Source organism: Leucopleurus acutus, assembly GCF_964270905.1.
Source record: "Leucopleurus acutus genome assembly, chromosome: 6".
Classification (NCBI taxonomy): Eukaryota; Metazoa; Chordata; class Mammalia; order Artiodactyla; family Delphinidae; genus Leucopleurus; species Leucopleurus acutus.
Genome location: NC_139149.1, coordinates 96,963,547 through 96,990,029, shown reverse-complemented (window position 1 = coordinate 96,990,029; position 26,483 = coordinate 96,963,547). Strand labels below are relative to the sequence as shown.

The window sequence follows — 26,483 nt, the reverse complement described above, 5'->3', positions numbered from 1 at the left end:
TTCCCCTGAATGTGCTTTGGAGTGGCACATTTTATACCATACATTCATAATGCATTAGCATTATGACCGTGATGTTGTCATGAGTTTTTCTACTGGGAAAAAAAAGAAAAACTCATCAATCAATTTTTTTTAACCCTCTTCATGAAAGTTTTATTTTCCTACTAAAATAGTTTTGGATTTTTTTTAAACTTTGCTGATACTACAGGTATTATGTCTAGGTTCTAAGAATGGTTTCGACATCCTAAACAGGACTATAATTTTTAGAACCTGAGAGATTTAAATTTTACTGTTTGGGGGATTTTCAAAAAACAAACAAAAATCCCTGAAGTAATATTGTAACCTGTTTTATTCTCCCAGGGAAACGATTCATGGTGCTTAAAAAGTCTTTTCAGATAATATGGAGCAGACTGCATATTACCATCATTGCTTTAACACTATCAGTTTTACCACTAGTAACCTGATGTACACTGCTTTATTTTTTCCTCTTTTTTGCCTCTGTTTTCCTTTGCCCTCCTTTGCTTTGTAACTCAATAGAGGTGCCCCAGCTCACTGACCTAAGCTTTGTTGATATAACCGATTCAAGCATCGGCCTGAGGTGGACCCCGCTAAACTCTTCCACCATTATTGGGTACCGCATCACAGTAGTTGCGGCAGGAGAAGGTATCCCTATTTTTGAAGATTTTGTGGACTCCTCAGTAGGATACTACACAGTTACAGGGCTGGAGCCTGGCATTGACTATGACATCAGCGTTATCACTCTCATTAATGGCGGAGAGAGTGCCCCTACTACACTGACACAACAAACCGGTGAATTTTGAAAACTTCTGTTTTTGAGACATGGATGGTGTTGCATGCTGCCACCAGACACTCTGGTTAAATGTGGATGTTTCAAGGGAAAAGCCAGCAATTTGCCAAAGAGTAAGAGAGGGTGGATCGATTGGTAAGGAGTGGAATGCATATGCCAAACTGATTGGATGAAGATATATACAATAGTCTTAAGTACATTTTCATTTAAACCGTGAAGATGTGTAAAGCCAGAGATAGATATCTGATCTATCAAATACAAAATGGAAAAAGTTAATTGAATTTGCCGACCTAGAATTATTTTTTAAAAATCTAACATTAATACCAAATTGTATCATGAGCACCATTTAATAAGAAGAAATGTACTTCCAAAATGTAACATTAGGCCCTTCTTTCTATTATTTGATAAACTCTACCATGTTCCTTCTTTGTGACTGTCTAAAAAACGATTGAAATTTAGGGTAGAGTGGAAGGAGGTTTTTTTTGCAGTAGGAGAAAAAGAGACTTTGGAACATTCTAGATTTCATTGCCATGGTGAGGTAAAGAAACTCCTCTTTAACCACAGTCTGGGGACCAGCATGCAACATTATAAAGGTTCTCTGCCCTGCATGGTAAGAAACATGCTGAGAACCAATTTGCATGAACCCCTTTCACTTGTAAGTAGAATTCACTGAATGGAATTGTAGCTATGGCAGTAGCTGTAGTCATTCCTGTCAGAGGGAAATTTAAGACCCTCTTGTGTTTTTGTCTGTGTGCATGTGTATCTTTGGAAAGTATTGCTATGTTTCTCTTTGCTGTGTAGCAAGCTAAGCCTCTTCAGCCTGGGATTAAATAATCATCAGTTGTATTAATCATGTACATGGATTTTATGTATTTGAAAGTGAATTGAATTGACCCTTTAAAATATATTGATGGCAGAAAGGTTAAAGGGGCCTAACAGTACTGGGTGTAGTGTTTTATTTTTAACGGTAGTTCACTATGATTTAGATTAGACTATTTGCATGATGATGACTCGTTTCCTTTATGCATGAAATACTGGTTTTACCTTTCCAGCTATTCTTGTTAGCTTTAATTTTTAAGTGACATTAACTTAGTCTTCCTTCTTATTTGAAACCAGCTGTCCCTCCTCCCACTGACCTGCGATTTACCAATGTTGGTCCCGACACGATGCGTGTCACCTGGGCCCCACCTCCATCCATTGAATTGACCAACTTACTGGTGCGCTACTCGCCTGTGAAAAATGAGGAGGATGTTGCAGAATTGTCAGTTTCTCCTTCAGACAATGCAGTGTTCTTAACAAGTAAGCGGTCAAGTATATTTGTTCAATAAATACTAAGCTAGCACAGAAGGAAGAGATTCTGTGTCCTCAGGTAGGAGCGAGAAAGATTAAGACAGCTACAAAAGAACTACAGGCTAGACTCCAAATCTAACGTGCAGCTCTATAAATTTTGAAAGATGTCATGTTTGTTGTTATTTTAATATATCTTTGATATCTACAACTTTTTAAAAATCAGAGTGGAAAAACCCCAACAGTGAAGTTCAAAGACTTCAAACAAGTTCTGCTTCCAAATAAGCACATAAAAATAAATGTGGGCCCAAAGAAATTATATGCCTAAATCTTAGTGTTTAATGAGACAAAAAATGAGGATTGAAACTAGTGTCACGGTATCTGTCTTATTCTCATTTAAGTGTCAGCAGGTAATCTATTTGGCATTTGAAGACTTAGAAACAGTGACTGGTCACTCAGGGTACATCTGGATTCTAATTTGAAGAAAGAGCCAGAAGTGTAATTTGTACTTCAAAAAGAATCTGTTAGTAGGATTTCTCTAAAGGCTGAGGACTTAGAAAATAACTGAAACTAAAATAAACAACAACAATTTATGGAAATTGTTTCTAGTTTCTACCCTTTGAAATTGATATTTTTTATTAAAGAAAATAAAAGGAGGCTGCAACACGGTTCTGTTTCACATGTTGCTTCTCATTATTTTCACTGTAATAGTAAAATACACACATAAGAACAAAAAGCAAAAGCTTCTACATAAGGGAAAAACAGTTCACATTTAGGTACATTACCAGATGATGGTCTGAAAACATCCTCTATCTTTCAAACGTATTTTAGAGAGTGAAATACAAAGAAAGGCAGCTCAGCACGACCATAGTCTTGGTTTCCAATTCTGTGGCTGAGGGCGAGAAATCCTCATGTCTGCCTATCAGTGGGGCTATGATTCTGTTCTGGAGCATTCTGGAATCAGTAGTTACAGCATTACCCAATACACAAGGCTCTGCTTCAGGACCTCTGTCTGCCCCACCTTAGCCATAGACCTGTCGCATGTTATTCACATGCTCTAAGATCTTATTCTAGATTCTATTCTAGATGTCAAGGTAGCCATTTCCCCCCCCTCCCCCAGAGAAGCCATTATTATCTTGTTTTACAGATGAAGCAACGGAGGTCTCCAGTGGCTAAGTAAATTGTCCCTGGCCAAGCAGGAAGGAGGAAAGGGGAGTCCAAGCATCCCATCTCCTAGTCTGGTGCTTCAGGGGCCTGTGCAGAAGGGGAGGTGGTGTAGAGGGGAATGGGGGTCTTTTGAGTAGGAGTTCAATGGTTAGAAACCTTACTCTGTACCTTTTCTGGTACCTCAGAATGAGAGAAGAGGAGACCCAGGAATATATATATTCAACTCTTAAGTATTCTGTTCTTACCTGAATAGGACAGAACCCATCACTCCCGATCAGTATGACCCTTTTCCAGTAAGGGGTAATTGTTAAGACCACTGGTCTTGGCTTAGGGCTCAACTCCTGTGTGATCTTGGGCAAATATATCGAAAAAATAACTTCTCTGTGCCTTAGTTTTGTCATTAGGAACTGGGGATAATTGTAAACCAAACTTTTGGAGGTAATAGATATGTTCATTATCTTGAATGTGGTGATGGTTTCACAAGCATATACATTTGTCAAAATCTGTCAAATTAGACACTGTAAATATTTTCAGTTTATTGTTTGGCAATAAAGCAGCTTTAAAAAGTAGCAAACTAAAAAAGAAAAAAAAAAAAGGTAGCAAACTACCTGCTAGGGTGATTGTGAGAGGTAAATGATATTCACAGTGCCACAGTCATTATCACATGCCCTCAACAAACGTGCCGTTAAGTGAATGATAAAAATATTACTGTGCTGCAGCAACTCCATCTTATTTCGGTTGCAGCTGAGTCATACCCACACAGGTGGAGCTGGGGGCAGGGCTTAGAGATGCTACAGGGCAAGGTGACCCTTCCTCATCACCTACTGACAGCCCCTCTGCAGGCAGCAACACTCACTTAGGTATAAATAGGCTCTAAGACAGGACTCTTGGATATTTTATCCGTTGAAATAGTCCTAAGGGTGCTTTGGTCTTTCATTCTTTCAAGCACATTTTAAAAATAATTCCAACTTGCCTCTTCAGATCTCCTGCCTGGAACAGAGTATTTAGTCAGTGTCTCCAGTGTTTACGAGCAGCATGAGAGCGTACCTCTTAGAGGAAGACAGAAAACTGGTGAGTCATGTGGGCAATATGCTTATTGAGTAGCTTTCACCTACCAATTTTAAAGAGCAAAATTCCGTGCTACTCCTGAAAATACATCTCCATTTTTGTGGGCGTGCTTGTCGCCTCGTCATTACCTTTGATCACTGGTCTTAAAAAGTAAGACATCTTATGGGAATGTAGTTGGTGCAGCCACTGTGGAAAACAGTATGGAGGTTCCTCAGAAAACTAACAATAGAATTACCATATGATCCAGAAATCCCACTCCTGGGCATATATCCAGTCAAAACTGTAATTCAAAAAGATACGAGCACTCCTATGCTCATAGCAGCACTGTTCACAATATCCAAGACATGGAAACAACCTAAAAGTGCATCAGCAGATGAATGGATAAAGAAGATGTGGCGCGCGCGCGCGTGTGTGTGTGTGTGTGTGTGTGTATACACACACACACACACACACACACGCACACACACACACACACTGGACACTACTCAGCCATAAAAAAGAACAAAATAATGCCATTTGCAGCAACATGGATGGACCTAGAGATTATCATACTAAGTGAAGTAACTCAGAAAAAGAAAGACAAATACCATATGATATTACATATGTGGAATCTAAAATATGACACATGAACATATCTACGAAACAAAAACAGACTTAACAGACATAGAGAACAGATTTGTGGTTGCCATGGGGGGAGGAGGGTGGGGAGGAAAGGACTGGGAGTTTGGGATTAGCAGATGCAAACTATTACATATAGGATGGATGAACAACAAGGTCCTACGTATAGCACAGGGAATATTCAATAACCTATGAAAAACCATAATGGAAAAGAATATAAAAAAAGAGAATGTATGTATATGTATAACTGAGTCACTTTGCTGTACAGCAGAAATTAACACAACATTGTAAATCAACTATGCTTCAATTAAAAAAGTATTGATAGATTAAAAGAAATTAAGACACCTTATTCAACTATTACACTGACTTCCAATCGCTAAGATTATACTCTCTGCTTCCAGGGAGGACTGAAATTAGTCCAGAAACTTTGTTGTCTATCCTTTTAAAAAAATCTCCCAAGAATAATGTCTCATAATCTCTATTATTGACAGGTGGTGAAATCCCTTCTCATTAGGCAGATCTGTCTAATGGCTGACCCAACACTGTCATTGTCATCTAAGTATTTTCCCTCTTTACTAAGCCAACGAGTTTATCTCTTTTTTCTACTTGATGAAATATTCATTTACTATAAAAAGAAGGTGAATAGAATCCCATAATATTATGTCCCTTCTTAAATATGAGTGCTTCTATTAATTTTTTCCTTTCAAAAAAGTGTAATTTAATATAGCCATTTATTTATTTCTTATAGTCCACTTGCTTCCAAAAAGAAGCTGTGGTATCTCAATTTGTTTGAGTATATTATTGAATAGAGTAAGTAAATGTTATAACAAAAATGAAAATTGCTGGAAGTCCCAGAGAGGTTAAGTGATTTGAATTGAGATCAACTCTAAATTTTTGTTAATTTTTCTGCAATGCACTAAAAATTCTCAATTCATGAGGAATTACTTGCATTGTAATTTGTCCAGGATGACGTCTTATTTTCATTTTAGAAAGTTTTTTGTTTGGCATTCTTACCACCATGTTGACACAGCAGTTCCCTCTTGAGTGTAGAAAGCTTCTTTAAGAGCCAAACACTTAACCTGAGAGTGGGCAGATCTTGCCTTACTTTGAGAGGTACGCTTATAAGGTAGAAATAGAATACTTGAACACTGAAGCCTTTGAAAATATCATTTCCCAGAATATCTCACACACCTGTCTTCAAATGTGATGCGGAAATCACTTGGATTACTTAGCAAAAGAAAAAAGAAAAGAATGCTTTTGGACATTTTGAACAGCATCAGTTTATGATTTTGAAATTTATCTGTGGCTTAGAATCAGTGTATCATAACCTGAGGTTCATGGCACTTCACTGTGTTAGTGGAAAAGGATGGAAACACTGGATGGATGTTACTTTCCCTTACATTCTTCCTCACTTCCTAAGTTGGTGGTGTCTTTTTTTTCCTTTTTATCTCTTCCTCCCCTGGGTGGCAAAAACAGGTCTCGATTCCCCAACTGGCATTGACTTTTCTGATATCACTGCCAACTCTTTCACTGTCCATTGGATTGCTCCTCGAGCTACCATCACCGGCTACAAGATCCGCCATCATCCTGAGCACATGAGTGGAAGACCTCGGGAGGATCGAGTGCCCCCCTCTCGGAATTCCATCACACTCACCAATCTCAATCCGGGCACAGATTATGTGGTCAGCATTGTCGCTCTTAATGGCAAAGAGGAAAGTCCTTCCTTGGTTGGCCAGCAAACAACAGGTAACTTGTTTTCTGGTCTGCAAAGAAACTCAGAGGACTTTCCTATGCAGGTGATAGCTTCTCTGACATAGCTTTGTGTTGTCTGAGTCATCATCTCTCTCTCTCTTTTTTTTTTTTTTTTTTTTGCGGTACGCGGGCCTCTCACTGTTGTGGCCTCTCCCGTTGCGGAGCACAGGCTCCGGACGCGCAGGCTCAGTGGCCATGGCTCACGGGCCCAGCCGCTCCGCGGCATGTGGGATCTTCCCAGACCGGGGCACGAACCCGTGTCCCCTGCATCGGCAGGCGGACTCGCAACCACTGCGCCACCAGGGAAGCCCCTCTCTCTCTTTTTTTTAAAAAAAATATTTATTTATTTATTTTGACTGTGCTGGGTCTTAGCTGTGGCACATGGGATCTTCATTGCGGCATGTGGGATCTTTTAGTTGCGGCATGCAGACTCAGTTGCGGCATGCATGCAGGATCTAGTTCCCCTACCAGGGGTCGAAACCGGGTCCCCCGCATTGGGAGTGCAGTCTTACCCACTGGACCACAAGGGAAGTCCCTGAGTCATCATCTCTTAAAAAAATAGATCATGGTTATGAGAATATATTAAAGAAGATAATTTCTTTATCTCAAGAAATTTCCCACCGGAGTTAGATACTTATGCATTTCTAAGAACTGAAGTTTTATTCAAAATGTAGAAAACACTCTGTTTCAAAGTTCTCTTAAAAATTATTTTAATATAATCGTGTACTTGTTCTTATAAGATAGATGCTTAAGTACTTAGGGGAGAAGTGTCATCATATCTGTACTTTAGTCTCAAATGGATTAACAGAAAAATAGAGAGAGACAAGGAAATGTGGCAACTTCCCTAAGGGAAGGGAGTATGGGTGTCCATTATATAATTTTTATCACTTTTACGTGGTTTTAAAATTCTTTAAAATAAGAAGTTGAGGGGAAAACTCTCTAATACACTTGAACTAATCATCTCACCACGATTTGAATTGTCTCCTTCACCCCTTACTTGCATTGTTCATAATTTTTAATTTTGCTAATTTTGAGTAGTACTTACATTATTATATGAAGGAATCCTAAAGGCAGTGACCCGGAAAATGAGCAAAAGGTGGATCTGGGCATCCTTTGAAAGTTACGGATGTGAAAACTTTCCCATGTTTTTCTAGTTTCTGATGTTCCAAGGGACCTGGAAGTCATCGCTGCAACCCCCACTAGCCTGTTGATCAGCTGGGATGCTCCGGCCGTTACAGTGAGATATTACAGGATCACCTACGGAGAAACAGGTGCGTTAGTGAAGTGCTACTTCACAGTCTGATTGAGTATTCTGTCATGGGTAACACGAAAGCCCAGCAATGGATACATAATTAAAGAAGCTTTGACAGGTCCATTCGCTGGAGCCTTGACTTCTTTCTAAGAGTATGTGGGAAATATGTACGACATAACTGGTGGCAAAATCAAGATGAGAAGTTGTTTGTATAATACTAGAGGGGAACAACAGAGCTGAGGAAGAAGGATTTTAAATTCACAAGTGTATTATCAGTGGTGAAATAATAAGTGGTTTGTATTTATCTTCCTTTTCCTTTCCTATATTTTCAAAATTTTATTTAACATGAATGTATTCCATTAAGATCTTGAAAAAAGACCACAATGTATGCAAACTTGGGTTGAGGACTACCTTCTCTCCCCTTCTAATTTTAATCTACCACACGTTAAAGCTGGAATGTTAAAATAGCATGAACTGCAATTTTCTCTCAATTTTTACACACTCATCAAGGCTTACTACCTGCATAAATAAATAGACCTTTCTGTTCAGGCCCTATTTAATAGCACTTTTTTAAAGGGAATAAGCAAATATGTAACTTACAAGCTGCTCTCAATACGTTAATTCAGTTACTCAGCAATCCCTAAGTGTCTCTCAGCCGCTCACACTTTAAATTCATCCCTTTTCAAACAGGAGGAAGTAGCCCTGTCCAGGAGTTCACTGTGCCTGGGAGCAAGTCTACAGCTACCATCAGTGGTCTTAAACCTGGAGCAGACTACACCATCACCGTTTATGCTGTCACTGGCCGCGGGGACAGCCCGGCAAGCAGCAAGCCCATTTCCATTGATTACCGAACAGGTACTGACTCGTCTTCTGGGATGACACAGGCTCATTTACTCAGATAGCTTTTACTGTGTTCTCCCGAAGTATTTTCTTCATTGTGGAATTGATTTTCTTTTTTAATAAGATGAAGCAACAGCTACAGAGTTTTGAGCCAGATATACAAGGAAGCACCCCAAGGGCAAGGATTTTTGTCTGTTTTGTTGATGGATGTATTCCATGAGCCTATAATAGAGACAGGGACAGAGGATGTTCAGTAAATATTTGTTAAGGAATGAATAGATGAGCTAATAAGGTAAGGAGGCAAACATCTACAGGAAATGTAGTTTCTTTGTGAATGAAGCAGCCATCTTGAAAATAGGCAGTAGTATCAAGATGCAGGTACCACCTCCCGAAATTCTCTGTGTTTATGCAAAAGAAACACCTGGGGGTCATTAATAGTAGTAAGAGATTATTCTATCTGTATCAGAACTGGAGATGAGGACTTGTCTAGTCTTGTCCCCATGGACGGGGGCTTCATTGGTTTCTCCTGGTTTTTATTTGTAGAAATTGACAAACCATCCCAGATGCAAGTGACTGATGTCCAGGACAACAGCATTAGTGTCAGGTGGCTGCCTTCAAGTTCCCCTGTTACCGGTTACAGAGTGACCACTACTCCTAAAAATGGCCCAGGACCATCGAAAACAATGACTGCAGGTCCAGGTAAGAATAGCCAGCACCTCACATACATCAGGATAAACAGAGTAGGACCGCACAATATGCTCTTTTAAATAAATGACTACCTGGCTCTGAGTACTATACAGTTTCGTATCACGTGTCAGAGTTTCCCCGTTTGTGAATTCGGGGCTCAAGGCTGTTAACAGCTCCCTCCACGGTAGAATTTTCAGGACGAGTACATTTCTGTTTTTACATGTGTAGCAGTGTTTGATGGTGTGGACATCTTGAATTACTAGGTTCATCTTTGTGGTTTTGTTTATCATGCACACTAAGAAGACAGAGATGGGCCTAACTGACTTTTAAAGATTCTTTTAGCTCTTGGTTTTGTTTTCATGTAAAATAATTGTGAAATTAGGATTCTAAGGCAATATTTTAAAGTCCAGTTAATTTTCGTTTTCTCAAGAGCAGCATCATTCATTGTTGGTGGCATCATATTCAATTTTAGAGCTTATCCTTTAGTGTGGCTTCACTCCAATATGGTAATTTGTATTAGCAATGAACGTGTCTGTCCAAGAGGAAATCCATGTGTGACTCCTCCATATTTTCATGCTAATTCTGCAAATGAAAATTCCAGGCCACCACGCATTTACTACCGAACTCTGAAAGTCACTTGGTTGTCATAGTGAATGACATAGATGCTGCCTTTTCTTTTCACTCCCTTTGCAGATCAAACAGAAATGACAATTGAAGGCTTGCAGCCCACAGTGGAGTACGTGGTTAGTGTCTACGCTCAGAATCGAAACGGAGAGAGTCAGCCTCTGGTTCAGACAGCAGTAACCAGTATGTAACCAGTGCCTGTTTTCCATGTTCAAAGTCCAATTTTGTGCTTAGGTGTCTGGATACCTAGTTTGTATCTTGAGCTGAGCTCTTTGCAAACATTTTTCCTTCTCAGTGCCAAGGAATGAACATATAGGGAGAGAAGTTGTGGAACTACCATAGTTAGTTGCTGTGCTTTGAATTTCTCCTGCTCAGATCGCCTCAGCAAAATCTTATTAGCCTATAGCAAATCTACAAAATATTTTGCTAGCACCTTCTTTTCTACAACTGGATGGTAAAGTTGATTGAAGTGTGCCTCATGAAACTATTATGTTTCGAGCATTTGTGGCTGGACCAGACTGTGGCTGGACCAACGTTTAATGTAAATATTATATTTATATTAAATATACATACATTACAATATTCAATGGGGAGGGAGGGGGAGAGTTAAAGAAAGAATATAACAATCTGAATCTAACATTGAAAATCAACTTTGCCATTTCCAAGGTATAAAAAATCCAGGTCTGTGAGACTAACATCACATTGCAAAAACAAATCTTGGTAGAATATCTTAAAATGAATATAAATAAATCCTCATTTGGGGACATTTTGCAGGGTATCTCCGCATCTCATGTACACCTATGTTTTAATAAGTGATGCGACATTAAATATTTTCTGAACCAAAAAACCTTAAGCAAGGATCAAGTAATTTTCCATTTAATAGTGGGTTAATTGGAATTTAATTCATCAAAGAAAAATGGTATCTGCAGAACTGCTTTGCATGTTATAAAAATGCTTATTTCGCAACTTGCTTTTCACATAACCTCTTACCATTAATTTGCCTAACAGACATTGATCGCCCTAAAGGACTGGCATTCACTGATGTGGATGTCGATTCCATCAAAATTGCTTGGGAAAGCCCACAGGGGCAAGTTTCCAGGTACAGGGTGACCTACTCGAGCCCTGAGGATGGAATCCATGAGCTATTCCCTGCACCTGATGGTGAAGAAGAGACTGCAGAGCTGCAAGGCCTCAGGCCGGGTTCTGAGTACACAGTCAGTGTGGTTGCCTTGCACGATGATATGGAGAGCCAGCCCCTGATTGGAACCCAGTCCACAGGTATATCGTTAATTGCACTGCTGGGTGCTCATGGGAGCAGCGGCTTTATGCCCTGCTGAATGCATTCTACTTTATCAGGCTATCGATTCCCGTGCAAGTGGGTACCCCCAAAATCCACCTGTCTATTAGGAAAGACCCTCTTTAAAGAAGAATAGTAATAAGCAATAAAATGTAGGTGACGTTTACATAAAGTCTAATGAAAGGAAATTTTGGAGTAGCTTGGTTTACAAACAAGGTTATAAAGCGAGACATTTGAAGAGAACATGAAAATTGTGGATTATTTCCTAAGCCTTGACTCTCTGTGGTTACTTATGCTCATTGTATATAAAGGAAAGAAATTTGGCATCCTAAGGAACCCAAACTGGGCCATTTCATAGCAGCAGGATTCTGAGAACACGTGGGTAAGACCTTCCTTCCTGGTTAGAGATAACGTGCTAGGTGTATAATTTGCTAAAAGGATTGAGAATCAGACACATAGGAAACAGTTGATAGGGCAAATGCTTTCCACCTTCTTTAAACTCTCATGCTTTATTTCTAAAGCAGAGTGGAATGCTAAAGATGTCTCCTCGTGACAGCATAAACCCTGGAGGTGACAATCTATATTATTGCTCTTTGCTTCTCTTTTCTGCTTCTGTTGTGAGCCAATTTTCTTCTGCTGCTGCACCACAGAGAATACTTCAAATTTAGCAGTGATACCCTCCATGAGGTCCAAACAAAGAGAATAAAATCATAATTCTGTCTTTGGAGGGATGAAATACTCTGTGAGATGGTTTTCCATACGAAGATAATTTCTGTCAGAAAGGGGCTACTGCTCATCTTTCCACAGAAATGGAAAGATCAATCCTAATGGCCAATAAGCCAATTTGACTTTAATTTATTAAGGGAAAGCAAAAAAACCAACTGCTAACACCTTAAGTCTCAGAGTTTTGGCATTTACCCAAGTGCTTCCAGTGATTCTGAGCATTGCTGGATAAAAAACACATATTTTTCAGCAAACGTTTTCTTCATTTTGCACCCCCTTTTGTCCTTTCTTGTACTGAATCTTTGCTTGACTAGGGTACCCACCCAACCAAACAAGTACAACCTATCTACTTCTCGGAATTCACTTTATTTTCCCCATTTACTGTAAGATAACCTCTAACCAATGACCATCCTGACAGCCATTCCTGCACCAACCAACCTGAAGTTCACTCAGGTTTCACCAACCAGCCTGGCCGCCCAGTGGACGGCACCCAATGTTCAGCTCACTGGATATCGAGTGCGAGTGACCCCTAAGGAGAAGACCGGACCAATGAAGGAAATCAACCTTGCTCCCGATAGCTCATCTGTGGTTGTATCAGGACTCATGGTAAGAAGTGTCCTTTTTCTCATTGGACTAAAGAAGTAGGTCATTTCTTACACAGTTGAAGGTGGTGGAAATATAATAAATCTGTGTTCTTTGCCTCTGCCGTCAAATTAAATTTATCATAATTTTGTATCAAGTAGAATTACTTTGTGTTGACCTAAGCTATCAGGGACAGAATTTTATGAGCAGCATTGGATGTTGCATAGCTCTTTAAGTGTATTCTGTTTATTTTAAAATGTTGTATTGTGTGTGAAGGGGGGGCAATTTATATATCCATAGGCTGAATGCATAAATCTACTTTAGTTATGCTTTTTCTCAGCCCTGTTACCTTTGCAAGGAATATTCTCCAGTTTTTACCAACCCAGCCTGATACTACCTTCCTTAAGTCATTTTTAATCCTTCTAGATGTGCATACAGAAAGCTAGCCAGGAACCTAGGAAACTGTTCTCCTTCTTAACATAAGGCCAATTCCAGGAGAAACTACAGAAAGAGGGGTCAGAGATAGACTATTCTCTTTGCCTCTCTATGATCAGAAAAATTCATGATTTGCACCTGTCAGATCATCAAAGAGAAAAACAGGCTAATACCATTTTCCTCATTTTGTATCAGCTTAGCATAAATATGTAAGTTATGGCTTACTTGGGCTCAACCCCAGGTGCATTTTTTAATTCATGTAATTAAATATCTTGTCAGTGTAGGAAGGAAATTAATATAGGAACTTACAGTTCTGCGGGTTTTGCTAGCTTACTTTTTCTTTTCTAACCGTTGCATTTTTTCTAACGCTGGAGTGAAAATTCCTGGGCTTCAGAGGATCACATTGCTAAAGCTCACTGCGCCCTTCTTTCTAGGTGGCCACTAAATACGAAGTGAGCGTCTACGCTCTAAAGGACACTTTGACAAGCAGACCAGCTCAGGGAGTCGTCACGACTCTGGAGAGTGAGTAATCAAACTTTTTAGTGTCAAAAAACGTTCTGGATAAACAAAAATTAAAGAATGGCAAATGCTTTCTAGATCACTAAGTGAACAATGGAATGATTCCCAGTTTGGAAATAGATTTGCTTTCCCAGTTACTACTGTTGCCTCCTGTGCCTCTCCAGAAAGTGGACTACTGGCGCGTACGTGCAATCACTTCGTGATGTGCTAGAGTTGGTGCAGTAAACTAAGACTAACACCAAGTTATGTTCTACTGGTTAGAATTTGTTTTCATAGAGTTAAGTTTGAGGAGGACGCGTTGGCTTCTGTTGTATCTAACAGTGCAGTAAGGGTTGGACAGTACTGGGCCTGGGTTCTAGTTTTCTGCCATAACGATAACCCACAGTTATTCTTTCTCAGAAATCACGTAAAGTGTCAAAGTCTTCTCATCTATGAAATAGGGATGGCGTTGCACCTGTTGAGAAAAAAATATGAATCTATATAAGAATGAGAAAATACTAGCAATACATTATTATACATATACCTTCCTTATATTATTAACACATATTTTATATTATAATAACAATAATTTCAACACTCACTGAGGTATTTGTAGATATAGAAAGCCAGCCTTGGGAACCACTGACAGTACTTGTAAAGCTTTTCATTTCTTAAAAAAAATAGTACACGAGGTGAATATTTTCATGTTTCCTAATTACTGTCTGCTTTTTCTCTCGATGCCACAGGAGAAAATCTATACATTATTAGTCATGTGTAGAAATTGATGTATTTGTATAGAATAAAGAAACGTTTTAAAATATCGAAACCTTACCTATATGAGCCAGCCAGGCACTAATCTCTGGCTGTCATCCTGTGCAGATGTCAGCCCTCCAAGAAGGGCCCGTGTGACAGATGCTACCGAGACCACCATCACCATTAGCTGGAGAACCAAGACTGAGACGATCACCGGCTTCCAAGTCGATGCCATCCCAGCCAACGGCCAGACTCCGATTCAGAGAACCATCAAGCCAGATGTCAGAAGCTACACCATCACAGGTCCGGGAGCTCACATTTGATAACTGCCATTCACAACATAAATTAGCTTATTAGTCTTTCTACCACTTACACTGATTAAATTTATCTTCAGTGTTTTATGATAACCCAGCTCTATTTTTTACAACGTATTTTCATCCCATGATCAAAACATTTTGTCCTGTGAATGCCTGGTTTTGTCTAACGTTTGCCAGAGGAATGGCATAAGTCCCATTCATCAGAGATCTTTCATCAATGAACCCTCTCTTATGGCAAAAAAATATATATGTATATACATAATGTTTGAGAGCCAAAAGAAACTCAGTGATCGTGTCTACTTCTTAACATTCACGTAGATTATAAAGCAGAATTAAATTTGAAAAAGCAAACGACACCACTTCATAGAGATCAAAGTTGTCAGAGAATGTTCAATATCTGGGTCAATTTAGGTCTTTTTGAGATTGAAAATTCTGATTCCAGTTCCCAACCAGTGACCATCTGATAAAACACAGTCAGTAGGTGCTCACCCCTATCACCAAGATAGTCACTTCTAACAGCATTTTGGGATTTTAAAATTTATTTTAGCCATTGTCTTTTTGTGCATCTGTGCCTTTCTTTTGAGATGTCCTTCTCATGAGCAGTTAACACCCATCCCATGCTCTAATTTATTGTTCTAATGTGAACCACTTCCGTGGTCTGTATAAACAGGCAATGATAGGAGGAACCATGAAAATTGCAGATGAGTTTGAAAATTTTCCTAGTAAATGAAGATCAGATAAAAATCATCTCTTCACCAATCCCAGGTTTACAACCCGGCACTGACTACAAGATCCACTTGTACACCTTGAATGACAATGCCCGGAGCTCCCCTGTGGTCATCGACGCCTCTACTGGTAACTACACTTTCTACTGAAGAAACGCCACTGACTTATATGTTTGTGTGATCAGTCACGCGAACTTGAGCAACAAAAATGAGGCTGATACTTTTGTATTCCAGATCACAGTGAATCATTTTTACTGTTTACAGAACTCTCAGATTCTCTCAAGTCTGTTTTTAAGGGCTGGGAAAAGAATGTGGGAATAATTTTCTTGGTTATTCATTTCCTTAAAGAGATGTAACTTTGTTTTCTTTTAGCCATTGATGCACCATCCAACCTGCATTTCCTGGCCACCACACCCAACTCTCTGCTGTTATCATGGCAGCCACCTCGTGCCAGGATTACTGGTTACATCATCAAGTATGAGAAGCCCGGGTCCCCTCCCAGAGAAGTGGTCCCTCGGCCCCGCCCTGGTGTCACAGAAGCTACTATTACTGGTATGGCTGCTTCCATGCTGCCGTTTTCCTCTTTACTCTCTAGGACACACAAAGTGCTTAGCAGACTCCAACTGTGTCTTTGGTGCTGTACCATGAGAACAAGAAGCCCCATTTCTGACAACTTCAAAAAGCATTCTCTATGGAGGAGCTGTCAAGCTTGATACATCTCAGAATTCACAACAAAGCAATAATTTCAATACTGTCATAATGGCATAGCTAGAATCTTTTTATCTGCTGTATGGTTGCCAGACAGCTATCAGTTCTTCCTAGAAAAAGACATTTTTCAAAGCAAACTAGCAAATTTTGATACTGTTCTCTCACTCAGCAACCTAAAGAATGATAAGTCTGCAGGATTTGCCAGAGTGCCACCTGCGATGGCCCTCATTATCCGGTTTCACAGGATAGGTCTTGAGGCAAAGTGTTTCCCAGTCATCCATACTGAAGAGAGTGCTTGGGATGGGGAATAAGAGATCACAGGCCTCTGGTATTGCTTTTGTCCAAGAGATTGTACGGTAAACTGTGTATGTAGGCTATCGTCTAGACTTAAAAATCCTATAGAACACACAGGTACCAGAAGGAGACACTGCTTCTTTAGAAACCTTGGAGACAGGAAAATAGAATCAGATATGGAAGGCGTTGAATTGGATACTTCCTACAGGGACCACACAAAGAGTGGTCACTCTTTCCCGCAGAGCACTTTTTTGTAGTCTAACTTTTTCATTGATCCTGCCACTGAGAGCCATCTGTTTGTTAGGCCTAAGTAGATTCATGTATACAGTCTGCACTGATCTCTCCCAAGTGTGTATGTCGCTGGCAGTGTACAAGGCTGATAGATTTTCTTGAATTCAGAAGGGCAGATGAGACCCCATGTGAACCGAATACCCAGGAAAAGTAAAGTGCTTATTCAGGTGTCAGACTTGACAGGAAGATAATTAATTTGCTAAGTGGCTATTGTATACAGAGTATTTGAATGTTTGCAGAAGCAAAACGAGGTCAGTTTTGCCTTTCAAGAGGCCAGTGGCCAGCTGGAGAGAGGAAGCTTGCTTCCCAGTAGTATCTCCTGGTGAGATCAACTTTCATTTGACTAGCTGAGCCCACAGACATAATGTGATGATCTGTCCTTCCATCAGGTCTGGAACCAGGAATCGAGTACACAATCCAAGTCATTGCCCTCAAGAACAATCAGAAGAGTGAGCCTCTGATCGGGAGGAAAAAGACAGGTAAAGAGCACCTTCCTCGGTGGTTAACAGGGAGACGGCCAAAACAAAACTAATTATGAATGATTCATTTTGCAGGGCAAAAGTGCTCCAGGTTTCGATGCATTTCTCATGAAACTTTTTTTTTTCCTCTAACAGCATAGCATGTATGCTGTGCTCTTTGATAGCAGGAATAAGCTAACCATCTGCAGAACTGTTTTATTTTTTTCCTAGCCAGTCAATATAAAAGCCTTTGATTCATCTTTAAAAACTTCAAACCGGATATTAAAATGTAAAAACCAAGCTGCGATCGTTGCTGTTCTTCTATACATTCTTTTGAAGTTAAAAATGTTTTTATAAGAAGGGGGAGGGGAGGGAAAAATCTTTCTCATTTGTCTTTATTTATTATTTGGTTTCTAAAACTTCGACCTAAATAATGTCTTACTTTTTTATCCAATTTCAGTTTAATTTGAAGAAAATGCTTTATTTATGCTGATAGGAGAATTTTTAAATAAATTTTATGTGTGTATTTTAATCTGTTCTTAGCATTTCAAACTGTGAAAAACTACTGCATCAAACCTCTGGAATTCTCATACTTCAGACGCTGATATAATTAGTCTGGATTCTAGTCCTCATAACATGATTCTCAAGTGAAACAGAGAAAAAAGGCTGCATATTTCAGTTCCGTTAGGCTTAATTTGAGCAGAGGCAGCTTCTATGGGGCTCAGCGGTTCAAAGCTTTGTGTGTATGATAAATTCATACTAACACTTTTTTTGTTCCAAACTATAAAGAAAACTTTGAGAAAAATCATAAAGATTTCTTTCTGGAAAAAAAGTGTTTTGTGACCTAAGAACTGCTAATTTTCCAGGAGCTTTGATCTGATTGAAAAATAGTCATTGTTGCCTGAACTGATAACGGCTCCCGAGGCTACTTCCGGGAGCTTAACACGCTTTGCTTTTTTTGGCTCTAACCTCTCTTGGCTAGATGAGCTTCCCCAACTGGTAACCCTTCCACACCCCAATCTTCATGGACCAGAGATCCTGGATGTTCCCTCCACAGTTCAAAAGACCCCTTTCATCACCAACCCTGGGTATGACACTGGAAACGGTATTCAGCTTCCTGGCACTTCTGGTCAGCAGCCCAGTCTTGGGCAACAAATGATCTTTGAGGAGCATGGTTTTAGGCGAACCACACCGCCCACAATGGCCAGCCCCGTAAGGCATAGGCCAAGACCGTATCCACCGAATGTAAATGAGGAGATCCAAATTGGTCCTGTCCCCAGGGGAGACGTAGACCATCATCTCTACCCTCACGTTCTGGGACTCAATCCAAATGCTTCTACAGGACAAGAAGCTCTCTCTCAGACAACAATCTCATGGACCCCATTCCAGGAAAGCTCTGAGTATATCATTTCATGTCATCCAGTTGGCATTGATGAAGAACCCTTGCAGGTAATTCATGTTTCTCTTTACTTCTGGGCAGCCTGGGAAAAAACTAAGCTAGGCTACTGAAGTGACCAGAGCTCTGATGTCCAGTGGCGTACTTCTAGAACCTCTTAGAAAGGTGGCCTGCTTAAGTCCTGATTTTCTTTTTTAATCTCAGTACGGCTGTGCTTTAGGGGATGTTCCAAAGAGTGTCATTAGCTTTCGTTTAGTAGAGAATAAAATCATTTCTATTATTATCGATCATTTGAGGTTCCATGGTAATATAGACAAAGAATGATCTTAGAAAAGAGAGAGAGAGAGAGAGAGAGATTCTGCCTGAATTTACTTTTGTCCAGGAAGGGCTAAAACGCCATCATTACGGTTTGTCCTTGAAGAATCCCATTGTCTACAATATGTCAAAGGAGAAAGAATTTGGCTGAAGCTGTGCCTATAAGTGATTGATTCTCTGACTAAAACTTCTATGCTTTAATGTGTCTTGCTGATATCAATGTTCACTGTTTTCTTATTTTTAGAAAGTGGCAGACTTTTAAAAACCGACTACACTGTGGGGGATTTATGAGCTTAGAAACATGAGTTTGAGGATTTGGCAAAGGGTTTGAAGGACCCCACGCTGGGGTCAGATGCCACTTGTGTGGGATGAATGTGTATCCCACATAGCACAGCATCCACGTTTTATGTGAAGGGGGCAGCATGGCCACGGCTGCCAGTGGGCTTGCCCAGACTGCAACTACAGCAGGATGAAGAGGAGGCTGTCTCTAGAATTAGTGAGGGTTCCTGGTAACTGTGGAGCACGTAGGGTAGATTTTTGGCAGGAAAACCTGTCATGTAGAAACGATAGCCCCTCACTCAAGCTCCATTTCTCTCCTTCTCTGGTTGGGACCTTTACACTCTTCATCTTTGTCTCCCTTTGCTGTGTTTACACAGTAAGAGCTGCTGAGAAGAGAATAGGGAAAGTCGTATCAATTCCTCACTATAATGCTTTCTCCCCTACTTTGGATGTGCTAATAATTGCAGTTCCGAGTTCCTGGAACTTCTGCTAGTGCCACCTTGACGGGTCTTACCAGAGGGGCCACCTACAACATCATAGTGGAGGCAATAAAAGACCAGAAGAGGCACAAGGTTCGGGAGCAAGTAGTTACCGTGGGCAATTCTGGTATGTGAACATCGGGGTTATTCGGGCAAAAGTTCTGGACTACCCCAGAGACGCTTCTTCAAGTGACTGTTCCTTTCTTGCTGTTGTCTTTTGACTTTAGGAAATAATTCCATGAAGTAACTGAGCAACTTTAAATTCAATTATTTTCCCCTCAGAGTATCGTAGTATCTTGTAAAACACATACATAAATAGAGTCTCAAAGAGTGATATGATGATAGACCTGGAAAGGACTTCAAATATTGTTTGGTCCAACACTGTGAGTCCCGGCTAGGGAGTATCTGGGTTGATATAGGACACAAGTCTCCTGATCTCTGTTCCCAGACCCTCTTCATCTTACCAGGTTGCTGTCCTCCTAAGTTTTAAGTGCTGAAAGTGATTACCTGTAAAGGAAATTCCTTATCTGCCGACATCAATGCCTGCTGGGTTTTGATCCTGATGTAAAATGCTACCAACATAGCCCATTTCTGTCCAAAGAGCTCCCTGATTCCCATGTTATTTCATGATTATATAGGCCTAAAACCACAATGAGGTTAAATGGTCATTGACTCTTTGTAGCACCCGGGAAGTTCTGTTAAACCAGTAGTGTATCACCCAGCTTTTCAAACTCCAGGAAGCTGCAGAGTCACCAAGAAACATGAGATAGGGAATAATCAAAATCATGAATCTCAAATTTTCCAACTGGAGGGTTCTCCATTCCCCATCAGCAGGGAGCGCTGAATTCTGTCTGCCAAGTGACAGGCATTATTGCTCGGGCCAGTTACTTAACCTCAGGCTTCTTCCTCATTCGATAGGTGACTGTGTTCTTTCACATGTATAAAAGCCCGTGAATTAAGCAGTTTATTTTTTTTGGGGGGGGGCGTGGTATTATCTTGTGCTTATTGTGTTATATATCCATGGTAATGCACACTTTTTGCTTCGTGTGGTTTTGCTAGTAGAATGCCATGTGAAAGGAATTTTCAAGAGCACAAAGGTCTTTGTGCTTTTTCCACATCATTTTTTAAAAAAAGATTCCATCTCCAGATGGAATTTGGTCAGGTGGAATTTTAACTCCTGGCTATCTTTAGGAAGGTTATTGAAACCCCTCATAGCAGTTTAAGTTCCTTCCATTTTTCTTTCCGACTCCTTATTCCCAGCAGCAATATTCTGCATTCTAGCCAGGTTCTCCCAGCTTTGAGACATTTCAGACATCTTAGTTTCAACAAAACTCTATTTTCTTCCACTGTGATGCCTTTCAAAATATTAGACACTTCAAATATCTATTGCTTTTGAGCTTTTGATTTTTGCACTGTGAAAAAAAATATACACAGTGGGATTCAAAGTCACAGAAGTTAACTTGATTTTTAGAGAATAATTTGAAGCATGCTTTGTTTGCATAGATTATTTTAAAATAAGCTTTCCCAAAACATAAAGACCAGATCTAAGCAACATGAAGAGATTCCATTACTTAATTTCTAAGCCATCGATATCCCATTGCTTTCTCTTATTTGGAACAGTTGGTTTTATTGATAGAGTAAAGCAGTCTGACCATTATGAAAAGACTGTACAAAATCTAGGCTTTTTGCACTATTATACAAAAAAAATGCAATAAAATAAATGAGATCACATTTTAATGGTATATAAAACTGTGACACCTTTTGCATTAAAAGCAAAAGATGCCCTCTAATAATTATTCTTTATTTGGCGAGCACTTTCTAAGTGTTGGTAATAGGCCAGTGCTTTGAATTCATGATCTCATGTAATCTTCACAAGATCCTGAGTAGGTAGAGATATTTTTATTTTTATCCCCACATTACAGAGGAGGGAAATAAGGCAGAGAAATGTTAAATAACTAGCTTAGGGTCACTCAGGTACTGATGGAGAGGAATTTCCAGCCTTCGCATACCACTGAAATTCTTAATTGCCTCATGATCTGTTCCATGTTATATAGACTAGATTTACTAGAAATGATTTTTTTTTTTTAGAACTGAGGGCAAAAGTGAAAGATGGGCTCCTTTTAAGAGGCTTGTGGCAAGTGTTCACTAGCAAAATCTAAGCATTGTTTATTAGAGCAGTTGATGCACTGATACAACAGATGAGTGCTTTTTAGTGCTACCGGGATTTTTGTTTTCGAATAAGTCATTATATACAATAATTCAGTTCTCTTCTTATGGTCCAAAACCATAATAAGATGTCTTTTTTTTTTTTTTGCCTTTTTCTCCTTTTCTTCATGTAGTTGACCAAGGCCTAAACCAACCCACGGATGACTCGTGCTTCGACCCCTACACGGTTTCCCATTATGCCATTGGAGAGGAGTGGGAGCGATTGTCTGAATCTGGCTTTAAACTCTCATGCCAGTGCTTAGGCTTTGGCAGTGGTCATTTCAGATGTGATTCATCTAGTGAGTAGCTTGCTTTGTCCACCTCTTGCAGTTCCATGCATTCTCACAATGCGCCAAAGGAGGAAGCATGTTTGGCAGATGCAACCTCTTCCAAACATGAAGCAAACGAGGAGAGACTGCTTGACTCAAAGTAACATTTTGCATCATATAAAAATGATGGGAAATTTTACTTGTTGAGTATTGCTTCATCTCAAGGGTTGTATTTCAATATGACTATTAATTAAAAATAAATTTGCGACGGTAATATGATTTAAAAAATTTTTTTGTGAAATGAATAAAGTCAAACTCTTTGGAGCCAGGTCTAATGAAGGGTATCAGAGACACAACGGAACCTCAAGTCTCTTTTAATCTGTAGTGTTGAGTGAGCTCAGAGGTGAACATTTATACTTACAAATATTCTACCTCTTTCAACACAAACCAAATATACATATATCATAGTATATATACACACTCACACCCACACACACACACTTTCATATCTCACATACACACTCATATCATACATACACACATTGGGTAGCTTGAATCTTGCCAAGTAATGTGGAGAGTACAGATAATCCATTTGTAGATAATTAAGAATCAACTTCAATTGAAAAAGATTTGATTTTCAAATTATAAAAGGATTTTATTATTTAAAATTATTTTTTAGTTAAAATAATCCTAGGAATGACTTATCATGCTTTGAGGTTTAGTATTAGAATTTTTAAATCCTTTTTGGTTCTGCTTGGTTTTTAGAGGATGTGATTATTATTGAAATTGGTTCATTTTCATAGGTGTTAATCATTATGCCTTCTAACAAGCCTCCTATAGACATATCCAGGAATTGTACTGGGTGAAATATGACATAATGATTTTTAAACGATCTTAAGAGTACTTTACTTAACTTGTATACACGAATTGGTTTAATTCAGACTGAAATATAAACACAACTAATTTTTTCAATGCAGACTACTGTGCTTGACCATCTGAAAATAGAAAGAAGTGTCATATGCTGTTTAGGAGTTGGAAGTTTTAACATTTGGCATCAATTAGGGGTTTTAAATTTCTGAAACTGAGCTATTTTGAAGTCTGTATATTTATTACCTATGTAAGTACTTAGGCGCAACTGTGGGAGCAGAGCTGTAAGTTGATTTATGTGATTCTTTGGCTCAACTTACATATTCTGCACTTAGATGTCATAATGATTGACTAACTTTTTTAAAGTTTTAGGAATGACTGACTTGTTGACAAAGCAGAAGTTGTGTGTATTATATAAACTTCCAAAGTTTGTTTTGTTTTAGTATAAACTCTGAAGATTAAAAAGTCATCTTTTATGTATGGTAGTTAAAGATATATAACTGTGAATCTTAGATATTCCTTAGAACCAGTCTTATTTGTAGGAATGATAAGCATTGATTTATCATTTTGTTTTTGTTTTGATACATAGGTTTATTCTTTCACTTTTCCCATTTACAAGAAACAGGTCGTAGTGTGTAGAAACCAGCTGATCTTTGCTTTTTGGTTAATTGAACTTTGTATCCAGGATCTCTGCAAATCCAGAAGTGACTTTTCATCTATTAACTATTTTTAGCCTTCCCAATTTTAAACCTTAATAGGGAGAATTCAAATGAAGGTCATTGACTATTCTTGTGAAACGATTATGATGGAATAGACTGGATCCTAAAATATCTGAGAAAATGTTAAGTGGTAAAGATAATATTTTCAAATCCAACCAAAAAAGTGGTTTGTCAGAGGGATCATGACCTTCATCTTTCCTTGCCACTCCTTCCAGATACCTGGCTTTGAAAATCTGGTGACATGTCCCAGTACGCTCACCATCTCGTGAGTCAGAACACGCCAATAACTCCTTGCCTCTGATCTTCCCCACCCCCCAGAATGGTGCCATGATAATGGTGTGAACTACAAGATTGGAGAGAAGTGGGATCGTCAGGGAGAAAGTGGCCAGATGATGAGCTGCACGTGTCTTGGAAATGGAAAAGGAGAATTCAAGTGCGATCCCCGTACGTTGCCACAAATCACTTTTAGTGCCTTCTTGAGCGCTCCCACCTTCATTACTGAGCTGTAACTCTCGTCCCCAGAAATGATTGGAGACTTTAGGTCTTCTTGAGGAGTGAACGGTGGGTTTGTTAATCTTTTGATTTGGGACAGCAGAGACAAGCTTCAAAAACGAGCCATAATTTAATGTTGTTATAGGGCACTTTAGCACTTTCCCGACCTGAGTATTTTGACCATAATCTGCAGTGAAATGTAACAAGAAAGCCTTATGGGTCTTTAGATTCAACTTTTAAAATATGATCTCTATCTTTGCATTGAACCGTTTCCAGTTTATTAGATCTAGTCTTTGGAAATGCTGCCCTAAGACCTATACAGCAGTACCTCTCTTACAGATGATTCCCATTAACACGTGGCACGTGGGCTGTGATGACAAATTTAGGAGAGAAACAAACCCACCCCCATAGAGGGGTCAAGTCTGTATTATTGTTCTCAGTCTTACACGCGCTTATGATTTGTGTGTCCACGTAGATGAGGCAACGTGTTATGACGATGGGAAGACGTACCACGTGGGAGAACAGTGGCAGAAAGAATATCTTGGTGCCATTTGCTCCTGCACGTGCTTTGGAGGCCAGCGGGTAAGACCAGATAGGCCAGGCTCTGTGCAATTTACACAAGGGGGGGGGGAGGTTCCTGTACGGACGATTAAGAGTTATGCTTCCTGTGGGCTGTGCACACAGGTGTGGTAGTGCACCTTATGAAATGGGGAAATACTTCAGCCCCTGTTGGAACATAACGCTACTGACTACCCCTTTCCAGTTCTCCTCCTTTGTGGCAGCCTGAGCCCCCTCCCCCATACCTACTATTCTCAGACTGCCTCCGTTCTTCAGCAACTGAAGTGTTAAACGCTGGGTAGCACTGGGCTTCTTGCTCCATTCTGTTGGGCAGGTGCCCCTGTGATACTGCTGTTAAATATTTTGAATACCCGGATCTAAGAAAATACCACTTCTTTGTACCCTCTCTCAATCCCCAGATAGATTCCTGCCATAGGTCTAGTGCTATGCTCAGGAATATGGGACACACGGAGGGAGTGAGAAATGGTCCTGGCCCCTAATGATATAGCTGGAGACACTAAATTAGCACACACTGAAAGTCCAGCTAATTAAGTCAGGTTCTGAGTGGATCTGACAAACCCGGTTCCCATGTAGGCTGATGTCAGCAGGAAAGGTTTGGTGGAAAAGAGAAGAATGAACTGGCTGGGTTTTGGGTTGTTTTTTTAAAAAAATTATTTATTTATTTATTTTTGGCTGCATTGGGTCTTCGTTGCTGCATGTGGGCTTTCTCTAGTTGTGGCGAGCGGGGGCTACTCTTCATTGCGGTGCACGGCTTCTCACTGCAGTGGCTTCTCTTGTTGCAGAGCATGGGCTCTAGGTGCACGAGCCTCAGTAGTTGTGGCACTTGGGCTCAGTAGTTGTGGCTTGTGGGCTCTAGAGTACAGGCTCAGTAGTTGTGGCACAGGGGCTTAGTTGCTCCGTGGCATGTGGGACTTCCCAGACCAGGGCTCGAACCCATGTCCCCTGCATTGGCAGGCGGATTCTTAACCACTGCGCCACCAGCATAGTCCGCTGGCTGGGGTTTAGGATGGTTACAATCTGGTTGAGGGATGGCGGAAGCAGAGAGAGCAGGGTGAGCACAGCCCCTTGGAATGGGAAGGAGCTGGCACATGTGGGCTCCAGTGAAACAACCCTCTGCCTGCTGTCTAGTGGGAAGACATTAAATGGGAAGAAGTGGGGGCCACTTATGGAGGGCCTCGGCAGTCCATTATTCATGCCAGTACTCCTCAACCATTTCTAATCTGTGTCCTACTTCAATATAACAGAAAAGTGCTGTGCTTTCCTCTAATCTTTGAAATTACAAAATAAAATGCCTTATAACTCAAATAAAAGCAATGAAACATAACATTCCTTTGTTTTCAATGAAAACATACCCTCCCCAACAGCTTTTCAAATTCTGGTCCTTGAAGAGCATGCTCCCTACTCCCGGGTAAGGCTCACTGGTTGATGCCTTTGGCATTAGCCAGTTGCAGGTGCCCAAGAGAAAGGGAACATGATGGAGGACGGTTTTTAGGAAGATTAAACTGGCAGCAGAGAAGGGTCTTCAGGGGTCTGGCTGAGGGCAGCCCCTGGAAGCTACTCTGACCTTATTCCACCACTCGTGGTTGGGTGGGGAAAGTCTCTCTCTCTCTGTCTCTCTTTAACACATATGAAGACCGTGATCACAGAACTCAGTCATCTCTGGTCATGCGCTCAGTGTAGAAAAGTGGGATGGAAGGTGAAT

General features: G+C 40.1%; 1 protein-coding gene across 7 annotated transcripts in view; it reads left to right on the top strand.

Annotated features, from left to right (window-relative positions):
* The window catches only part of FN1 (fibronectin 1), a 69,591-nt gene that overhangs the window by 41,032 nt on the left and 2,076 nt on the right, over positions 1 to 26,483 (top strand). Inside the window, exons 25-44 of one of the 7 annotated variants that reach the window (XM_082841873.1) lie at positions 535 to 807; positions 1,922 to 2,104; positions 4,241 to 4,330; positions 6,422 to 6,691; positions 7,852 to 7,968; positions 8,640 to 8,804; positions 9,333 to 9,488; positions 10,170 to 10,283; positions 11,109 to 11,378; positions 12,539 to 12,726; positions 13,572 to 13,659; positions 14,515 to 14,691; positions 15,471 to 15,560; positions 15,803 to 15,982; positions 17,113 to 17,202; positions 18,164 to 18,630; positions 19,639 to 19,777; positions 21,990 to 22,154; positions 24,029 to 24,154; positions 24,678 to 24,784. In XM_082841873.1, coding sequence (XP_082697999.1) covers positions 535 to 807; positions 1,922 to 2,104; positions 4,241 to 4,330; positions 6,422 to 6,691; positions 7,852 to 7,968; positions 8,640 to 8,804; positions 9,333 to 9,488; positions 10,170 to 10,283; positions 11,109 to 11,378; positions 12,539 to 12,726; positions 13,572 to 13,659; positions 14,515 to 14,691; positions 15,471 to 15,560; positions 15,803 to 15,982; positions 17,113 to 17,202; positions 18,164 to 18,630; positions 19,639 to 19,777; positions 21,990 to 22,154; positions 24,029 to 24,154; positions 24,678 to 24,784 — 3,455 coding nt within the window. The remainder of the gene's footprint in view (positions 1 to 534; positions 808 to 1,921; positions 2,105 to 4,240; positions 4,331 to 6,421; positions 6,692 to 7,851; positions 7,969 to 8,639; positions 8,805 to 9,332; positions 9,489 to 10,169; positions 10,284 to 11,108; positions 11,379 to 12,538; positions 12,727 to 13,571; positions 13,660 to 14,514; positions 14,692 to 15,470; positions 15,561 to 15,802; positions 15,983 to 17,112; positions 17,203 to 18,163; positions 18,631 to 19,638; positions 19,778 to 21,989; positions 22,155 to 24,028; positions 24,155 to 24,677; positions 24,785 to 26,483) is intronic. The other 6 variants (XM_082841876.1, XM_082841874.1, XM_082841877.1 and 3 more) reach the window with 6 other exon arrangements.